Raw genomic sequence first — 20101 nt, forward strand, 5'->3', positions numbered from 1 at the left:
TTAAACATCCAACCTTCAGACCGTTTCCTTTCTCTTAAGTATTTTTTTTTATTGTGGACCTGGAATGACAGGAAATTAATACAACAGCAAAGTCACCAACCCTGGCATTTATTCCCAGCTGGTGACACTGAGCTGAGGAAGGATTATACTGTGGTAATAAAATGTAACCTCTTGGGTCTGGGAAGGTGGCTCAGTGGTAGAGCGCTTGCCTTGCATGCCTGAGGCCCTGGGTTTGATTCCTCAGCACCACATAAGCAAAAAGAAAAAAAGCCGGAAGTGGCGCTGTGGTTCAAGTGGTAGAGCGCTAGCCTTAAGCTGAGGAGCTGAGGGACAGCGCCCAGGCCCAGAGTTTAGGCCCCAAGACCAGACTCCCCCCCCCCAAAAAAGTAACCTCTTAATTTTTGTGAGTCTCACTCTCAATTACTAGGAATAATGCCTTATCCTTTGTCTAATTATTATTATTCTCCCATCTTTATGAAGTTCACCACATATATTACATGACATCCTAATTATATTTTCTTAAAAGAATGCTTTAATGCCACTGGCCTCCTGAAATCCTGTTGAGTGTAGATTCAACATAAATGACAAGTATACATAGTTACCAAAGAAGTAAGAAGGACAATTAAGATACAGGTCTATAGATTTCCTTTTCATTTCTTCCAGAAACTCAGAAACCATATTTCAGAACATAGGCTTTCTTTTTTCTCTTGTCTTTTTCCCCTTCTTTTCCCTCTCATCTCTTTCCTTTTCCTGGAAATTGAAAGGGCCTTACTCTTGCTAGGCAACTGCTACTAAGCCACACCCTTAACCTGCTGACCTTAAGACCATGAAATCTTTAATAAAAAACTTACTAGGGCTTCCAGGAAGGCAGGTGTAGAGGTGTATTCACAAAAAGAGAAAACACGTACCAGAGTACCTTCAACACAGCTTTTCTTTTAAATTTTAGATTCTGAACATAAAAAGTCCAAGGACTGAAGCAAAAGACAGCTGTTGGCAGCAGTCCTTCGAGTTGATTATATTTGAGATATTAGTTTCTAACATCTAAAAAAAATTATCTTGTAAAGTTCGTTTTTCAACATAACGACTTGTACATCTCATTGTTGCAATGGGTCCACCTGTATCCTTATTTAAATCATTTGTTTTTTTCCCTTCCCCTCCACAAATTATACCAACATTAAATACAGTGAAAGCAGAGGTTATACTGTGGAGAGGGACATACAAAGCAACAAAGAAATCATCTTATAAATATGTTAGAAACAATTGCACGAAAAAAAAAACATTTGAATACTTATCTTGGGGTTCATTTTCCTAACGTCAACTTATCTGACCTTTTCTGCTTGATTCAGATATACACTGGTTATTGCAAATAAGGGAAACCATGGGACCTATGTTTCTTTGGGCCTGGCTTATTTTACTTAATAGAATTTTTTCCAAATCTTTCTATTTCCTAACAAATGGGGCAATGTCATTCTTTCTGATGGAGGCATAGAATTCCATTGTGTATATATACCACATTTTCTTGATCCATTCATCTACTGGGGGCATCTGGGTTGGTTCCATATCTTAGCTATGGTAAATAATGCTGCAATAAATATAGTTGTGCAAGTAGCTTTAGTGTGGTCTTGTTTGTGATCATTTGGGTACATGCCCAAAAGTGGAATTGCTAGGTCATAGGGGAGCTCTATGTAGAGTCTTTACAACTTTGGTGGTGGGGGGAGGAATGAGTAGGGGGGGAGTGGAGAGGGGATGGGAAGGGATGGGAAGGAGAAACAAAGGAGGAGGCAACAATGTTTGATAAGAAATGGACTTGTTATCTTGCCCATGTAATTGTAACCCCTCTGTACGGTATTTTCACAATAAAAAAATTATTTTACTTCCCAACTAGCTCCATGGAAGTTTCTACAAATACATTTCACAAGATTGGCCCCATAAACTCAAAAGTCCCAGCTATGAAGAGATATTTAGAATACAAAATCAAGTTGAAAAGAAACGTTAGGTTGGGCAAGAAGTATAACTTAGTGGTAGACTGTTTCCCTATATGGGGTCCTGAGTTCAATCCCCAGCTCCATAAAAATAAAAATAAAAAATAACAAAGAAATGATAGATGGAGATTTTTTTCCTACCAGTTAGGAACAAAGAGAAGAAAAAGCCTTTTCAGAAGCTTACCACTTCTGAAAAGGAAATATGTGTAGGATACATTTCATATCCCAGGAACTCTATTGGCCTCACTTTCATTATTACTGCAGAACAGAAAATAATAAAAAGTTGTTATTACATAGGGAATGCATTATTAATTTGTACCAAAAATGTTGCATAAATATGACAGAATACATGATTCTGACCTTTCAAAAGTAATGAACAAACTACCTCTACCCAGACTTCTTTTATTAACAGGCAGAGGTGGAAGTAAGGAGACAAGTTTCTTCCTGTAGCTCCTAAACTCTTGGCTGCCATGTGACTTCATCTAATGGCTTATCTACGTGCTCAGTTGAGGAGGCTGTATAATTTTAACACCCACTCACTCATGAAGCTATGGAACTCAACACCTCTATTCAGGCACCCAGCAATCAAGCTTATGGTCTTTCACCAACCAAAGAACTAACCAAAAGTCCAGTGAACAGCAACATAAACTTCTCATGAAGTAATCTACAGAAAGGAAAACAGAGGGCTTCTGCTTGGCAAGGGGGCTGAAAAGGGCTGAGATTTCTTGAGTTCTAAAAGTGTATCTTGTGATGGAATCGTCTCTGATATCCTGTTGGTGCAGCAGTACTCTCAGCCAGGAAGTAGCCCTTTGTATCTCTCTCTCCCTATCACCCTCTGCTACCCACTGCCTCCTCTCCCTCTCCCTTCCCTCCTACCTCAATGGTATACTGCTCAAAGATGCGAAGTTGCAGGAAGATGTCCAGCTTGATCTTCCGTTCATGGAACAACTCCTCCATCTGCACCTGGGCATCGTCCAGTTGCTGCAGAACTGACTCAATATGGCTGATGGAGCTACTGTGTGGTGTCTTATTGTTGGACACAGCCGAGTCCCTGTAGCAGAGCCCAAGGAGAAGAAGATAGGGAAAAGTATAGCCATGTTAAAAGTGGCAGAGAAGGAGAGGGACTCCTCATCTAAGCAAAGTGGATGTGCATCAGGTGAGTCATTCAATCAACAGAAATGGTAACAAACTCCTACTGTGAGGCCAACACCATCTGCTTAGTAGAGGAATCAAAGATGCTTTCATCTTCTTTTGGGTTTACAACTCTATTTCCAGAAATAGCTGTTTTCCTATCCCCAGAAGAATTATGGGTGTGGGAAAGAGCTCTACAAAGCATAAAAGATTAGAGAAATAGGTTTCATACATATGTGTAGTTTAAGATGTATGCTTTAATACATGCACATGCATATTTATCACATACATAAGAGTAGACAAAGTAAAGGCAAATGAAAAACAAAAACAAAAACTAAAACCAAAGACCTGGCTTTTACTTCATAAGATTGTTAAAAATAAGATGACATCATAGTTACCCAAATTATTCACCCACTTTTCCAGGGCTATGCTAACTTTATGGGCTGGTGTTCTTACGTAGGTTTCAGGCTATAGTTAGGAAAGCATGGGAGCTGAAGTCTGCAAACATAGCTTAGCCCCCTTTCTGACATCTGTTGGCTGGTGACCTAAGGAAGTCACACTCCCTCACTCCCAGAGGCATAGCTGTAGATCTGCAAAGTGGACTTAATGATCCCTACCGTGCTCACTTCAGTTTATTGTTAAATAAGATAATGCATGTGAACTGTAACCAGAAACATGTTGTATACATAATCATTAATCCTGAAAGACACAGTGAAGTGTCCAGTGCTGACTAGGGCACAGGCCCAACCTAGAAGATAAAAGGAAGATGACAAGAGGTTGGAACAAGCAACTGGGTTTCTGAGCAGAGGTGTTTTGATTTGGAGGTTTAAGGAAATGAATGAACACAATCAGGTAGACTGTTGTTCTATCAGTCTATACAGTTGTAGGAGAAAGTGACATATTGCAAAAGTTAACCAAGAAATAAAGAGACTGACTTGCTCAGAGAAATGAGGTCATGGGAAGACCTCCAAAGAGCTAACTACCACAGGAAAACCATGGAACTAATGAAACAGATTTTATAGGGCCCTGAGTAAGCTAAAGCCTGAAAATCTGAAATGAATGGGTACATTCATTACCCTAGTTTCTTAGGGAATTTAAGAAGTCAGAGGATAAGTTGTGGGGGAAAACATCAGTTTTGAATGTCCCTAGCAGGTGTTCTGAAAGAGGTCTTTTTAGCCTAGGCTTGTCTCAGAAGAACCAGCATCTGAGCAGATGATATCTGATCCTAAAGATAGAATAAGGGCATTTTCTCCAGCACTTTCTCCCTCAAGCTCTCCATCAGAGACATTCCAGCTCAGTGTTCTCACCCTGTACTTGTTCTTCATAAACTAGGCACAGTTCTTACCTCACTGTCCCATAGACATCCTAATAAAACAGCACAAGAAAGAGTAAGTACTATCAACTGTCAACACTATCCATTATATATTTATTGACAGTTTTGCTACTCTATCTGGTTGATCACAGACTGCTCCCCTCAAGTCTCTCTCCTTCATACAACTTCCAGAAGGAAGAGAATGGTTTCTACAATGTTGTATAGTACCTGTGTCAGTAACACACTCAATAGGAATTAGAGATGACTCCAAGAAAGAGTTTCAGAACAACAGGGCCTGGAGAACATCTGTTTATGATGTGTATAAATCATCTTGTCAATGCCCACTAAGCTTTACTTCCTTTTCTTTGGCTGGTTTTGATGTTGGACACAGGAGTCTAGGGACAGGCCAGTGAGTGAACAGGTATCACTGGTGGCAGTTGGTCACAAGCCTATGGAGCTCACTAAAATATTTGGAACTTAATCTTGTGAAACAGGCACCCCTTGCATTGTTGCCCTCACCATTATCAAGTGGCCTGAATCTCTTCAGCACTGTGCAAGGTTGACAGTGGGAAAGACACATGGTTCCACAGGTCCATCCTCACAGAAAGTAAAGCCAGCTAAGCTTATGAAAGTATCTGAAGAAATAACACAAAACCATCACAAATTTCTAGAGCTGACAGAGCTCCTAGAATGAACCCCTTAATTGGAAAGATGAAGTAGCTGAGACCCAGAGAGGTTAAGTGACTGCCCACTAGTTAAAATTTTCTTTAGAAGCAATCAACTGTCATGCATTATATCTCATGAAGATAAACTGGGGGGCAAAAGGCAAGGAGGCTGTCTTGTTAGTATGCAAGAGGAGAATTCAGAACATCTCTCGTGTATGTTTAGAATAAAAATTATTAATTTCCAACAGAAAAACATGCCAAGCCTCCTAAAGGTAATTTCTCATTGTTTATTTAATTGGACAACTGGTATGAGGAAAAAGAAAAGCCTCCCTTAACTAAAGGTATTCCCTCAGGGCCCAGGATTGGCTGGGGGAGTTGTTGATGAGATTATTTCTGTCTGCAGCTGGCAGAAGTCCCAGCATTTGGTGATTTGGGGATGAGAGCAAGTCCCTTCAGGCAGGCATCATTAGCACCATGAAATCCTATTTATACAGCACCTGGGCATGGGACTGGTTACTGATGGCCTAGCCCAAGGCTGTATGACACTTTATCTGAGGAGCCAATGCCCTTAACAGGAGCACGAAGTAGACATCGATGCCAACAGAAAGGAAGCAATGGTGTGGGTAATTCTGAACAAATCAATAGTTTTTGACAGAACTTTCCTTTTCATTTGTGTGTGATTAGGTTGACAAGGCAGGATTTTTATTTTCTTGGCAACAAGGAATGATGGATAGGCCGTAAGTGGGTAATGGAGACACAGGAGTTTACCCATTCAGCAAGGGGCCAAAGCCCAAAAGGCAGCAAAAGTGACCTAGTAGGGCACTGGAATTCAGAGTTTAGCCCAAGATCAGATGCCAGATAAAGGTATTTGTCCACATGGCCAAATATGTCATCATTCTTAATGAAGACATCATTTCATTTTTTCTGTTGTTAAATTTTGTTATTTTTGTATTTTTGTTATTAATTTGTGTTTTTGGTTCCTTATTCATTGCTGAACATCACCTTGAGTAATAACTAATGTGCTGAAAGATTAGAGCTTTTCCCTGGACTGTTTCTGGCCAAACTCAAGGTGGGTGTGGTGCAGGCATTTGTATGTCTGACAGATGAAGAAATGGAAGCTCACACAAGACCACAAAGTGGGCTGTGGCTGTCAAGACAGGACAGGACTTATCTCATATCTAGCCCGAGGAAAGCACTGCCCATGCTGACCTGGCCTCGCTGGGCTCCCCCAGGGAGGGAGGCGCTGACCTGAGCTGCTGAATAAGGTCTTCTCCTTCCTTGATGACATTGAGTGTGGCATCGAGGGTGGCGGTTTGCTGTTGCTGGAACTGCTTGATCAGTTCCTGGACCGCATCCACAGAGTCTGCACAGACATCCTCCAGCATCTCCTTTTGTAGGTCTTCCATCCATGTCCACAACTGTGGGAGAGAGAGCAAAGTCTCTACTCAGGTGGGAGGTATGAGAGGCCAAAGCTAGGAAAAAAGACAAGAAAGCTGGACTACAGTCAGCCCACCCACCCTTGGCCTGTTTGTGCATCAGCACACCTACAGGTATCTGTGCACATACTAGCTCAGTTTTTGTTTCTATATTGATACTCAGTATTCATCTTTGCTGAATTATTTCATTAATGTTGACATTCTCTAAGAACAGGAACCATCTTGTGATTCAGAGAGGCGTACAGGTCACTTACAGCAAAGAGATCCCTTACCTGTGAGAAATTAGAAATAAGAGGAGCCTGGAATGGACTGATATTGTTCTCTCTTTCAGAAAGGAGGAAAGGAAGGGCTCTGACCACTTCTTCCTGGAGGCTAGACACTGATTCTTAGAAATTTATCATAATATTGCAAATATGCAAAATAATATTGTGATGTTCAACAAGAGCCAAATGAAAATCAATTAGGAATAATCAAAGCTATTTTGTTCTTTGCAGGATTACTAGGTTGCTTGGAACACTGAATGCTAAAGATGTAACTTATTTTAATGTCAATAAAGGTATAAAATATTCTACCATAGTTGAGATATAAACTATAACTAGGATGGTATTAATGTTCAAAAGGTATTAAAAAAAGCAAAGTCTAGTGTTTTGAATAGAATGAACACTGGAAATTATGAAAGATTAAATGGAATCACTGATTTATTGATAGCTCTTCTGCACTGTAAAAATAGGTCTCCGTGTTCTCCAACAGGAAACTAATTATGAACATTACTATGGAGCATTTTCATATAAGATGGAGAGGAAGATGAATATGGCTGTCAGGAAGAATAAACGCAAAAGCTCTTCCAGGAAAAAAGCCAGTAGAATGATAAAATTGATAAATCAGAAGGTGTAAAAAATAAAAAAACAAAACCAAATTACACATACAGCTTTGACAGCTAGGGATCCAAAATCCAGATGGTATGGCACCAGTTCATTGACCATGATAATACCAATTTAAGGTACTATATAAAATCTAGAATACTTGGGCAAAGAGCTTCTTGGAATTCTAGGAAACACATAGCCACTTTCTGGTGATAGTAGACGTCAACAGCAAGCTTAAAAATTTGTGTATGCATCCTTGGAACTTAACACTGTACCATAAAACAATTTTGTTAAATCATGGGTAAGGGTCAGTATTCTATTCCTTAAACTATACTTTTCCTACTATCTGAATGTCCTAAACATGTGTTCATTTGACTTACTCATGGCAAGCATGCCTGAATTTCTTTGAAATAATTAAATATTGAAGAAAAATAAATTATTACTAATTTATTTATTCTCAGGCAGCCAATGAGATACAGCCAGAATGATCCTCACTTTAAGCTTCTACAAGCCAATGACCATCAGAATTAAGTAAATTACAGCTGCAGTGACAGTATGTGAGTTTTTTTCCTTACTGTCCTCCATTTTTGTTTCTCTCCTTTTGAGAAATCTTCTTTACCTTCTGATTAGCTGGGATAAACACGGTAGCATCCACCTGCTGGTCCTCAGATAGAACCCCATATTCCAGCCATTTCTGAACCTTTTCTTCTGGATTAAATGGACTTATATTAGGGCTTTTTTGGGGGCGGGGGGGTCCAGTCATGGGGCCTGAACTCAGGGCCTGGGTGCTGTCCCTCAGCTCTTCAGCTCAAGGCTAGTGCTCTACCACTTGAGCAACAGCGCCACTTCTGGCTTTTTTTCTTTTTGCTTATGTGGTGCTGAGGAATCGAACCCAGGGCCTCAGGCATGCAAGGCAAGCACTCTACCACTGAGCCACCTTTCCAGCCCCTATATTAGGGCTTTTACTTGCAAGGTCCTGTTCCCTAGTTGGCCATGACTACCTGGTTCATGTTTTGTGTATTCTTTCTCCTTAGAATACAAGTATTTGTGACCCCCAAATACCTATACCTCAAAAAAACAGGGATAATTTGAAATTTTCTAGAACCCTGGTGGGGTAGTTAAGGGAGCTTTTCAGTGACCTACAGAAAGTTATCTCTTGAGATATAACCAGGAAGGGCCAGCCCATACCCCCTAATCTGCCTGCATAGTGGAACAGCCTGAGAAAATGTCAGCCAAGGGCTGGGAAGGTGGCTCAGTGGTAGAGCGCTTGCCTCGCATGCATGAGGCCCTGGGTTCAATTCCTTAGCACCACATAAGCCGAAAAAAGCTAGAGGTGGCACTGTGGCTCAAGAGGTAGGGTGCTAGTCTTGAGCTAAAGAGCTGAGGGATAGCTCCCAGGCCAAGTTCAGCCCACAACCAACAAAAAAGTCAACCAAGAAAGCAGAAGAGAAACACTAGGAGGAGTTTGTAGAAACAAGCAGATTTATGGGTTAGTGGCTCAGGAAGGTAATTTTACTTCATCGCTTTTCTCCTGCTGATGGAATGTTGCTCCATTTGCACACTGGCAGCCACTGGGCTGGTACAATCTACTGACCTTGAGGGATGCAAAAAAGATCACTTATTTCCATAGGTAAACCTATCCTTCACTCATTTTGAAGAGACTGTTTTTCTTTGGCATTAACTACTAGCTTTTAGTTCCTAAATAAATACCATGACAATTTGCAACTGAAACAAGGAATAAAGCTGTTTTGCTTTTGAGGCCATCATCCCCTTTGAAGACTGTTAAGAGAAAGGGAATGAGGAACATGGACACACATGAGTGTTGGTGGTGCAGAAAATGGTGTGGCAGAATGATTTCACGAGGTGACAAACAAACAAAAGTGAGTATTTAATGAAGATGACTAATTAAGAGCCAATGATGGTTACTCTGGCCACATTCCTCAATTTGACTCTCACATTCTTACTACAAAAATACCTAAAAATGGATGTTTTGAAAGCACAGGAACTGCAGCATTTCCATGGAAACCTTGCAAGGAAAAAGAATTCTGTTTAGATCATCTCTGTACAGTAGATGACATGTGCTACACATGCAAAGACAATGAGGTCTTGGGTCAGTGCTTCTCCCTACATCTTCTCTGGATCTCCAGTGAGATCAGGGCAAACTGCCAGCTGCCCTCTTGGCCCCAGGGAAAAAGAAGATATTCAAAGTTTAGCACAATCTCTGCTAATAGCAGAGGTTCTAGATGCATTAAAAAAGTCCCAAGCAATGCTTATCACCTTCCTTTAGTAATTAGTTTTTCTACATAGTTTTTAAAAAGTTATGATTTTGAGAGGCTGGAGATATAATTCAATGGTAGAGGCTCTCCTAGTATGTGGAAAGCCCTGGGTTATAACCATAGTCCCTAAAAATGAGTTTTGTATTTGTAAAACAACATTTATTAGGATTGTTCCTGACTGTAAGTTGAAAATATCACTAAGGAAAACTTGTAAAATAGGAAAAATATTTTAAAAATAAGCATCTATAAGATATTTATTTGTTTCTAGTCTTTACATATGTGATCAAAATTGTGGTCATGCTAGATGGATTTTTGTACTAAGGCACAAGCCCTTCCTCATAGTATTACAGTAATGATCTTTGGCTGTGTGATTTATAATGACTGTGTAGTATTTCACCATAAAGATGTCCTCTGATTTGTTTAACAAATCACCATATGTGGAACTTCAGATAGTATCTAGTTATTCAAGATTATGATGAAAACAATGGTGAAATGATTGGATAGTGTTAATCATCAGACTTCTAAGGTTGAAAAGAATCACAAAGCAAGGCTGATAGGATTAAGGGACACCCCTTAATCTGCAGAAAAAAACTAAGACTGACAGTTATTTCCATATCTTGCAGTTCCCCTCTGATCTTAATTATAGTAAACCTTTTGATGTGGGCAGTGGGCAAAAGTAAAATTCAGCCTTGAAATTCATAGGAAGTGTAATTGAATCATTTATGAAGACGAACATTCGGTTCCCACTCAGAAATCTCCCATGAAGGGAGCTTTCATTGCATAAAAATCATATCCTATGATGACATTTTATTATACATTGGCACTAAGGCAGAAACTCGGCAGAGAAACTCGGCAGATTATTGCAGGCAGGAATGAAGTAAAGAAGGAAAGAACAAGCTGTAATGAAGCAGGAAGGATCTATAACCATACTTACCAGCAATACTCAAGGCCACTTTAGCAAAGCTGAGCAGATTTTTTTCCCATCCACTCTAATTCACAGTAAATGGAAAACAACTGGCAACTTAGAATTCCTGAATAGATTTATAGACTAGTAAACTTGACAGCTAATCTGGTCTTAAATAAAAAGCCAGAAGTTTGCCTATAGAGTCAAGAAGAAGGTACGATAGGTTAATAGATTCAAAATCAAAGAGCACTCTCACTTAGCTAGGTTTGTGAGGTGGCACACCTTGAGAGCTATTAAAATAAGAGATGGAGGGCTGGGAAAGTGGCTCAGTGGTAGAGTGCTTGCCTTGCATTCATGAGGCCCTGGGTTCAATTCCTCAGTACCACATAAGCAGAAAAAGCCAGAAGTGGCCCTGTGGCTCAAGTGGCAGAGCACTAGCCTTGAGCTGGAATGCTGAGGGACAGCGCCCAGGCCCAGAGTTCAGGCCCCATGACTGGCAAAAAAAAAATGTAAAATCAAACCACAGGAATCCTTTCACTGGAACCCTGAAGGCTGCTCACTTCTGTCCACCTAATAATGCTTCTATGCAGGTTCTGAAGAAAGCTCCTCTTGGAATTCATTGTCCACAGATTTAAAGTCAAAGAGCTTGGGTGGATGAAAAGATAGGGGCTATTCTTTGACTTTTTTCTTCTTCTCATCCCCTTTTTAGGAAAGACTGCTAATGTCTGATTGTTTCATAACCCTGGCAATACTGATATTTTTCAGCTAAAATCTACCTCCCCATCAAGTCCCTGTGAAGAGGAAACAGAAGAGTCGAGGAAGAAAGGGCAGAGATAAGGAGACACAGAAGAAACAGACTATGGGTAGCAGTTAAGAAAGCAGTTTGTACAGGTTGAGCCAAAGATCTGAATTCCAAAATGCTTTGAAATCCCTAAATCCTCTAAAATATCATTTGGACTTTGGGTTTTTTAATTAGGGGTGCTCTGTATTTAAGAAAGCATATGAAACCTCAGTTGAACTCTGGAGAAGTTATCTCCTGAATACTCATTATTTGATAGGCTGAATAAAATCTGCATCACTGTTATCATGACGATCATGAGATGATGTATCTGACAAGAAGCAGTTATTCAAACACATCTAATATATACTGAGCATTTAATAATGAGCCAAATCTTAGACTAAGGAAACCATCCTTGCTACTTCAGGGTATCTTCTTCCTCTTCCTCTTCTTCTCCTTTTTTTCCTCCTCCTTTTCATTATTATTACCACTATTTTCATATCATCATCATCATCATCATCAATACCAAATAAGAAAAAAGGGAAATGAAAAAGAAAGGAATCTTGGGATTACATTGGAACTATAAAGGCCTTGGGGCACCAAATCTAAGTGCATCATTTTATAAATCTGAGAACAGAAGTGACTTGCACAAGCATATATATTTATTTTTTTCATATATATATTTATATATAATAAAATATATACACACAAACAATATATATGCAAGTATATATACACAAGTATATATATGCAAGCATATATACATATATACAAGCATATATATGCATATATATATACATATATACAAGCATATATATGTATAAATACAAGCATATATACACACATATATATGTATATATGCCCCATGTCCAAAAGTTAGAGCTGTATCTAGAGAGGATTCCTGGAAGGCAAAGTCACCTTTGTTTGTTTTTTTTTTGTCGGTCATGGGGCTTGAACTCTGGGCCTAAGCGCTGTCCCTCAGCTCTTCAGCTCAAGGCGAGAGCTCTACCACTTGAGCTACAGTGCCACTTCCGGTTTTCTGGTGGTTTATTGGAGATAGGAGTCTCACAGTCTTTCCTTCCCCGGGCTGGCTTTGAACCTAGATCCTCAGATCTCAGCCTCCTGAGTAGCCAGGATTACAGGCATGAGCCACCAGCGCCCAGCCAAAGTCACCTTTGGAAGTGGCACTTCCAGACATGGACTTTGTCCATTGACCTCATGCAGCTAACATTCCCACAGCCCTTACTGGAGGCATGGCTCCTGTTCATTCATGCTCCGTTCCCACATCCCCCAACTCATAATTAAAAGGGAATCTACATGCCTTTGGTTTCTGAGATTATCATTAAGAATCAAGTGGGTCACAAGCCCACAAGCAGACAACTAGGCAGGAAACCCTGGATTAGAGCTAATCCCCTAGCTTTGCAGACACTTATCAGTGAGTTGCTGTAGGTCCCATGGAGAAGAAGCAGAGCCAGCCTCAGGGAGCTCATCAGGCCTTCATCTGCCTGGGAAACTCCAGTTTAGAAAACTGTATCTTTTCATGTTTTCCTCTGATAGGCGCTGCAATGATTCACATCTTATTCCCGAAAAGTGTTAGAAAAAGCCTGGCAAATAGTAACAGCTAGGATTCTTAATGCATTTCCAATATAAAAAAATCAACTTAATTAAGTAGGTTAACCTTTTTTTTTCCTGAGCAGCAATCAACCCCTTAATTAATACTCTATCAAAATGAATTCCTAGGCATGCACATAACAAATGAGTTCCTTTGCCAAGGGTGCTATGCAGGAGATGCTAAATGGGCCTCCTTTCTGGACATTTACTAAATTTCAGAGTATCCCTCGTTAATCAGATATGAAAAGTAGCCACAGGTTTGCTTCCTATTCCTCTCAAGGGGGCATCTGGTCAAAGGTCTTCAGCACTTATTTCTTAGAGCAAGCACCAATGCAGGAAAAAACGGTGTAGTGGTGGAAAGCCTAGACTTTTCTTATTACTATCACCCACCTTTAGAGGCTGCCCACGACCCTTCAGACCACCCAGGACTCTGATCAGACTTCTATCCAGTCTACGAGCAGCCCGCCAAGGTTGAATGGCCTCCACGCCCTTACCTCTTTGGTATGTGTGTGGAAGGAGACAGACATGTCCAGGAGAAGCTTCCGTTGCTCTACCCTGCGCACGAAGTCTTGGATGCGCACCTCCAGGTGTCGAGCTGCCTTGTAGATCTCCTCTGGGTCACATTCCCCGGTCTGAGCCAACTGCTCCGCTGCTTCTAGAAGCTTGTCTGCATTGGTGTATGTATTCTGCCAGCAACAACAGTGAGACAAAGTCAACTTGTAGTCAGGAACGGAGCTTCTCGCCTTCTCTCAGCCCACCCCTGGGATCCCAAAGGAGCAGGAGCGGAGGGGGGAGGCACTCAGCCAACAGCTTCCTGAACTGGCACCAACGCTTGTGCTGTGCGTGAAGCTGGCACACCGCCTCTCAGCAGGGAAGCAGCCGGGCTGCTCCACACAGCGGGCACCAGCTAGACACCTCCCCTGTTTCTGGGATTCCTCAGAGGTGCAACATCCCTGGAAGGAAACAGAGCAACCTGCAAAAACCTCCACACCCCTCTCCATCCTCAGGAAGTCCCATCCTTGTCCTCCCATCTCCTGTGACACTTGCTAGAGTTCTAAATAGCACATCCACAAAGATGGTATGTGTTTCTATGTGAGAACTCCACAAAACAGCACTAACAGGGAGGCTTGCTTTGCCTTTCCCCAAATTGCCAGTAATTTTAGATGTTTATTTTTTAAAACAGCTATCTCTTTCCAAGAGAAGGAAGCAGGCCACAGCTAGGGCGGGAGGAATGCAGGCCTTGCCCTGTCCCCCTTGAAGGCTGGTTATCTGCAGGAAGGTAGGGGGGGGGGTGGGATGGGAGTGTGATCATTTTGTTTGCCATAAGCCACTTCACTCCACTGCATGTGTGCATATACAGTCATACATGCTCTTCCAACTACCTGTTGGCACACAACATGGTACTTCCCCATAGCATTAAAAACCCAATCAACTTGCAATTAGGATTTTTCAGACTGTCTTTACAGTAGTTATTACATTGTATGTTATGGATACAATTTTTCATCAGCAGGCGAAGGAAGGAAGGAAGGAAGGAAGGAAGGAAGGAAGGAAGGAAGGAAGGAAGGAGGGAGGGAGGGATGGAGGGAGGGAGGAAAAAAAGAAATAAGAAAAGAAGGAAATCTATTCTGATACCTGTAATCCTAGCTACTCAGAGGCAGAGATCCTGAAAATCAAAGCCAACCTAAGCAGTAAAGTCCATGAGATTTCATCTCCAAAAATCAAAGAAAATGGGACTGGAGGCATGGCTCAAGTGATAGAGCAACAGCTAAGCAAGCACAAAGCTGTGATCTCAAGTGCCAATACCAACAAAATAAAATTTTCCAACACATACTGACATAGAACTGGTGATTCAGGTACATATATGTATTTCTCCATAGCTCTCAATTCAGCACTCTGCCTTGTGGTGGCAAACTGGTGATTAACAAAAACACCTGGCCAAGTGTATCTAGAAGTAGAAGCCATGGGTATCAAACACAAAATAAATGGAGAACCTAAATAGGCTTATAGCAATCACTATAGAATTTACTTTTTAACTAATGGAAGACCTGGGTATTATTGAATAAATTATGTGTCTCCTCGCCAAATTTGCATTAAAGTCTCAGTATGTGGGCTTAGTGGGAAATAGGATCATTTCAGATGTAATTAGTTGCATTAAATTAAAGACATGCTGGAAGAGAGTAAACTTCTGGTCCAATGGGACTAGTGTTCTTATAAAAAGAATGCCATACACACATACACACATACACACACACAACACAATACACATGGACAATGTTATGTGAAGAGCAAGGCAGACTGAGGATTTATCTTCAGAAAAGTAAGGTCAAATTATAAGGCACCAACAAATCAGATCAAGCGAAGAGAAAAAGAAAAGGAAATCCTTAAAAACAGCCAGAGGAAAAGATATGTTTTATATTGGTCAGAGGCTTTGAGGGCAGCAGACTTTTTTTTTTTTTTTTGCTGGCCCTCTAAACTCAGGGCCTGAGCTCTGTCACTGAGCCTCTATGTATTCAAGGCTAGCACTCTACCACTTGAGCCACAGCGCCACTTCTGACATTCTGTTTATGTGGTACTGAGGAATTGAACCCATGGCTTCATGCATGCTAGGCAAGCACTCTACTACTAAGCCACATTCCCACCCTGCAGCAGATTCTTTATTAAATCTAGGACAAGCAAAATCAATGGAACAACATCTTGGAAGATGGAAGAAAAAAAATCTCTGAAAAAAAAAAGCTAGGCAAAGCACAAATACCTTCCAAAAACAAATGTTAAACAAAGTCTTTTTCAGGTATAAAAAACTGGAAGAAAAAAACTTCACTAGTAGACTTGCATGAACAAAATATTAAAGGAAGTTCTACAGGAAGAAAGAAAACAATACCATATAGAAATTGGGATGAACGTACAGGAATGAAAAGCACTAGTGATGAAAAGTACTACAATGATAAATACATGTCTTTTTTTCTTTAATCTCTTTAAAGATAATAAAGTTTTAAACAAAAAGTAACAATGTAGGATTATGGTTGTAGCACATATATAAATATGTCAGCAATAATCACAAAGTTCTGAAAGATAAAAATAGAAGTATAATGTTATAAGATTCTTATATTACATGTAAAGTAGTATCCACTACATATTACTATGACAAATTAACATACCATAAAATCTAAAACAACCATTCAAATAACAGAGTTATGGCTGAGATTAAATGGAATCACAAAAATTCAATTAGCTGGAAAAATGGAGAAGCATCAACAAAAATCCCAGATGAAATAAGTAGAAAAAATATCAAAACCTAGACAATATAAATGGATAATATGAACTATAAATTCTAAAATAGAAAGCAAAGGCCGTCAGATTGGATAAAAAATGAAATCCCAAATACACATGTCTATGAAAATGTTCTTTAAATATAAGGAAAGAAGCAAGTGTAAAGGACAAGGATAGAAAAAGACATAGCATAACATTCATCAAAAGAAATATGTAAAACATAGTAGATTTGGGAACAAATAATATTATTATGGAAGAAGATCATTTCATAATAAACAAGGAATTAATTTTTCAGATCATAATAATCTTAAACATTTTTTGTGACTAACAGCAACGTTTCAAGGTATATGAAGCAAAAACTGAGTAACCTTGGAGGGAGAAAGTAACAAATACACAATTACAGATGGAAATTTTAATGCCCCCTTTCAATAATTAATAGAGACAGTGGATAGGAAATTAGTAAGGATGCAGACTTAAGTACACTCAACCAGCTCTACTTAAATGACATTTATAGAAAACTCCATCCAGCAACTGCAGAATACCCATTTTCTCCATGGCACACAGTATGCTTATCAAGATAAACCGTATTCTGGGCCAGAACAGGCCCAAATTTAAAGTGATGCAAGTCAAAATACTTGTTCTGACTATAATAAAATAGAATTTAACAAAAGAAATATCTGTGGAAAATCTCCAAAGTATTGTAAACTCTGCCCATTTAATATATATATATATGTATATAGATAGATAGATAGATAGATAGATGAAAGATACTATACAGAGGGGTTTCAGTTACATGAGTAATGAGTACATTTCCTCTCAAGCATTGTTACCTCCTTCTTTATTTTTCCCCTATTATCCCTTTCCTCCCTACCTCCCCAACCCCTCCCCACCCACCAAGTTGTGAAGTTCGTTTTGAACACAGTCTCTTGTATATCTCATTGTTACAATGGGTCAACCTGTATCCTTGTTTCAGCACTTTTTTATTTCCCTTCCCCTCCTCAAAGTAGAAAAATGTATATACAAGATGCAGGGCATTGGAATCAAATACAGTGAAAACAGGTGTTATACCATGGGGGAAGAACATACAAAACAAACAAAAAAAATCACATAGAACATAAAAAACAACAGTGACAAATCTTATCAGAAAAGGAAGAGAACATACCCAAATAAACTCAGAGATGAGAATGGAAACATCACCACAGAAACAACCAAGGTTCAGAACATTGTAAGGGAATACTTCTCAAACCTTTATGCTAATAAGTTTGAGAACTTGGCAGAAATGGACCTTTCCCTAGCAAGTATCAACATGCCGAAACTAAACCAAGATGAGTTAAACCATCTTAACAGGCCCAGATCAAGCACTGAAACAGAAATAGCAATAAGAGACCTCCCATCTAAGAAAAGCCCAGGACCAGATGGTTTTACAGCAGAATTCTACAAGGCCTTCAAAGCAGAGCTCACACCAATACTCCTCCAACTTTTCAATGAAATTGAAAGAGAAAGTTCACTACCAAACTCATTTTATGAAGCCATCATAACCCTCATCCCCAAACCAGGCAAGGACTCATCAAAGAAAGAGAACTATAGACCCATTTCAAAGAAAGAGAACTATAGAACCATTTCTTTGATGAACACTGATGCAAAACTTCTCAACAAAATTTTCACCAATCGAATTCAACAATTCATCCAAAAATCATACACCACAAACAAACAGGATTCATTTCAGGGATGCAAAGCTGGTTCAATATATGCAAATCAATTAATATAATTCATCACACCAACAAGAGCAAGGATAAGAACCACATGGTTATCTCAATAGATGCAGAAAAAGCATTTGACAAGATCCAACACCCCTTTATGATGAAGGTTCTGGAAAAATTAGGAATCCAGGGAATATTCCTCAATACAATAAAGGTTGTATATGACAAACCTATAGCCAGCATTATACTTAATGGTGAAAAACTCTTAACTCAGGAACAAGACAAGGATGTCCAAACTCCACTTCTCTTCAATCTAGTATTAGAATGCCTAACGACAGCAATAAGACAAGATGCAAACATAAAAGGGATCCAAATAGCAAAAGATGAAGTAAAACCCTCCCTCTTTCCAGATGACATGATTTTGTATTTAAAGAATCCCACGGACTCTACTCCCAAATTACTCAAGCTGATTCAAAACTTTGGCAAAGTAGCAGGGTATAAAATTAACCCTCAAAAATCAATGGCTTTTCTGTATGCCAACAGTGAGAAAGGCTTGTCTGAAATCAAGAAAGCAACTCCATTCGTAATAGCCCCACAAAAAATAAAATACATAGGAATTAACTTAACCAAAGAAGTGAAGGACCTCTATGATGAAAAGTTCAAAAACCTGAATAAGGAAATCAAAACAGAACTTAGAAAATGGCAAAACCTCCCCTGCTACTGGATCAACATCGTGAAAATGGCAATACTTCCAAAGGCTATCTACAAATTCAATGCCATACCTATCAATATTCCAACCTTATTCTTCAAGGAAATAGAAGAGGCAATTCAAAAATTCATATGGAACAATAAAAGACCCCGAATAGCAAAAAAGATCCTTAACAGAAAGAACATGCTGGAGGAATATCAATACTAAATTTCAAACTCTACTACAAAGCCACAGTAATCAAAACAGCTTGCTACTGCCACAAGAACAGACCCCAGGACCAATGGAATAGAATTGAAAACCCAGAAATGAACCTACAGATCTATAGCCATCTAATCTTTGATAAGGGAGCTAAAAAATAGAATGGAAGAAAGACAGCCTCTTCAGTAAATGGTGCTGGCAAAATTGGTTAATTACTTGTAGAAAACTAAAGCTAGATCCTTATATATCACCCTGCACCAGAATAACTCCAAATGGATCAAAGACCTCGGGGTCAAAGCAGACACTCTGAAAACATTACAGGATGGAATAGGAGAAACCCTAGGTCTCCTTGGCACAGGCTGAAATTTTTCTTAATAGAGACCCAGAAACACAACAAATCAAAGAAAGGTTGGACAAATGGGATTGCATGAAATTGCAGACCTTCTGCATGGCAAAGGACATAGCTAGCAAGATCAATAGAAAGCCCACAGATTGGGAGAAGATCTTCACTAGCCATACAACCGACAAGGGTCTCATATCTAAAATATACCTGGAACTCAAAAAATTAAATCCCCCAAACAAATCTTCAAAGAAACAACTGCCCAATAAATAAGTGGGCTAAAGACTTAAAGAGAAACTTCTCTGAAGAGGAAAGAAGGATGGCCAACAGACACATGAAGAAATGCTCAACCTCTCTAGCCATAAAAAAAAAAGCAAATCAAAACAACATTGAGATACCACCTCACCCAGTTAGAATGGCTAGAATCAAGAACTCTAATAACGACAGATGCTGGAGGGGATGTGGACAGAAGGGAACCCTACTGCATTGTTGGTAGGAGTGTAAGCTTGTTCAACCACTTTGGAAAGTAGTATGGAGGTTCCTCAAAAGATTCCACATAGAACTCCCCTATGACCCAGCAATCCCACTTTTGGGCATTTACCCAAATGATCACAAACAAGGCCATACTAAGGCTACCAGCACAACTATGTTTATTGCAGCATTATTTACCATAACTAAGATATGGAACCAAGCCAGATGCCACTCAGTAGATGAATGGATCAATAAAATGTGATAAATATATATACAATGGAATTCTATGCCTCCATCAGAAAGAATGACATTGCCCCATTTGTTAGGAAATGGAAAGACTTGGAAAAAATTATATTAAGTGAAGTAAGCCAGGCCCAAAGAAACACAGGTCCCATGGTTTCCCTTATTTGCAATAACTAGTATATGTCTGAGACAAGCAGAAAAGGTCAGATAAGTTG

The 20101-nt window shown here is 39.6% G+C and overlaps 1 protein-coding gene across 16 annotated transcripts in view; it reads right to left on the reverse strand.

Moving 5' to 3' along the window:
• The window catches only part of Kalrn (kalirin RhoGEF kinase), a 611632-nt gene that overhangs the window by 255621 nt on the left and 335910 nt on the right, over positions 1-20101 (reverse strand). For 13 of the 16 annotated variants that reach the window (XM_070030024.1, XM_070030022.1, XM_070030020.1 and 10 more), the window contains exons 11-13: positions 13453-13644; positions 6300-6508; positions 2859-3033 (exon numbers count right to left, since the gene is read on the reverse strand). In XM_070030024.1, the coding sequence (XP_069886125.1) occupies positions 2859-3033; positions 6300-6508; positions 13453-13644 (576 nt within the window). The remainder of the gene's footprint in view (positions 1-2858; positions 3034-6299; positions 6509-13452; positions 13645-20101) is intronic. The other 3 variants (XM_070030027.1, XM_070030026.1, XM_070030034.1) reach the window with 1 other exon arrangement.

Source organism: Dipodomys merriami, unplaced genomic scaffold (assembly GCF_024711535.1).
Source record: "Dipodomys merriami isolate MVZ:Mamm:240054 unplaced genomic scaffold, mDipMer1.0.p SCAF_2, whole genome shotgun sequence".
NCBI classification, from domain to species: domain Eukaryota; kingdom Metazoa; phylum Chordata; class Mammalia; order Rodentia; family Heteromyidae; genus Dipodomys; species Dipodomys merriami.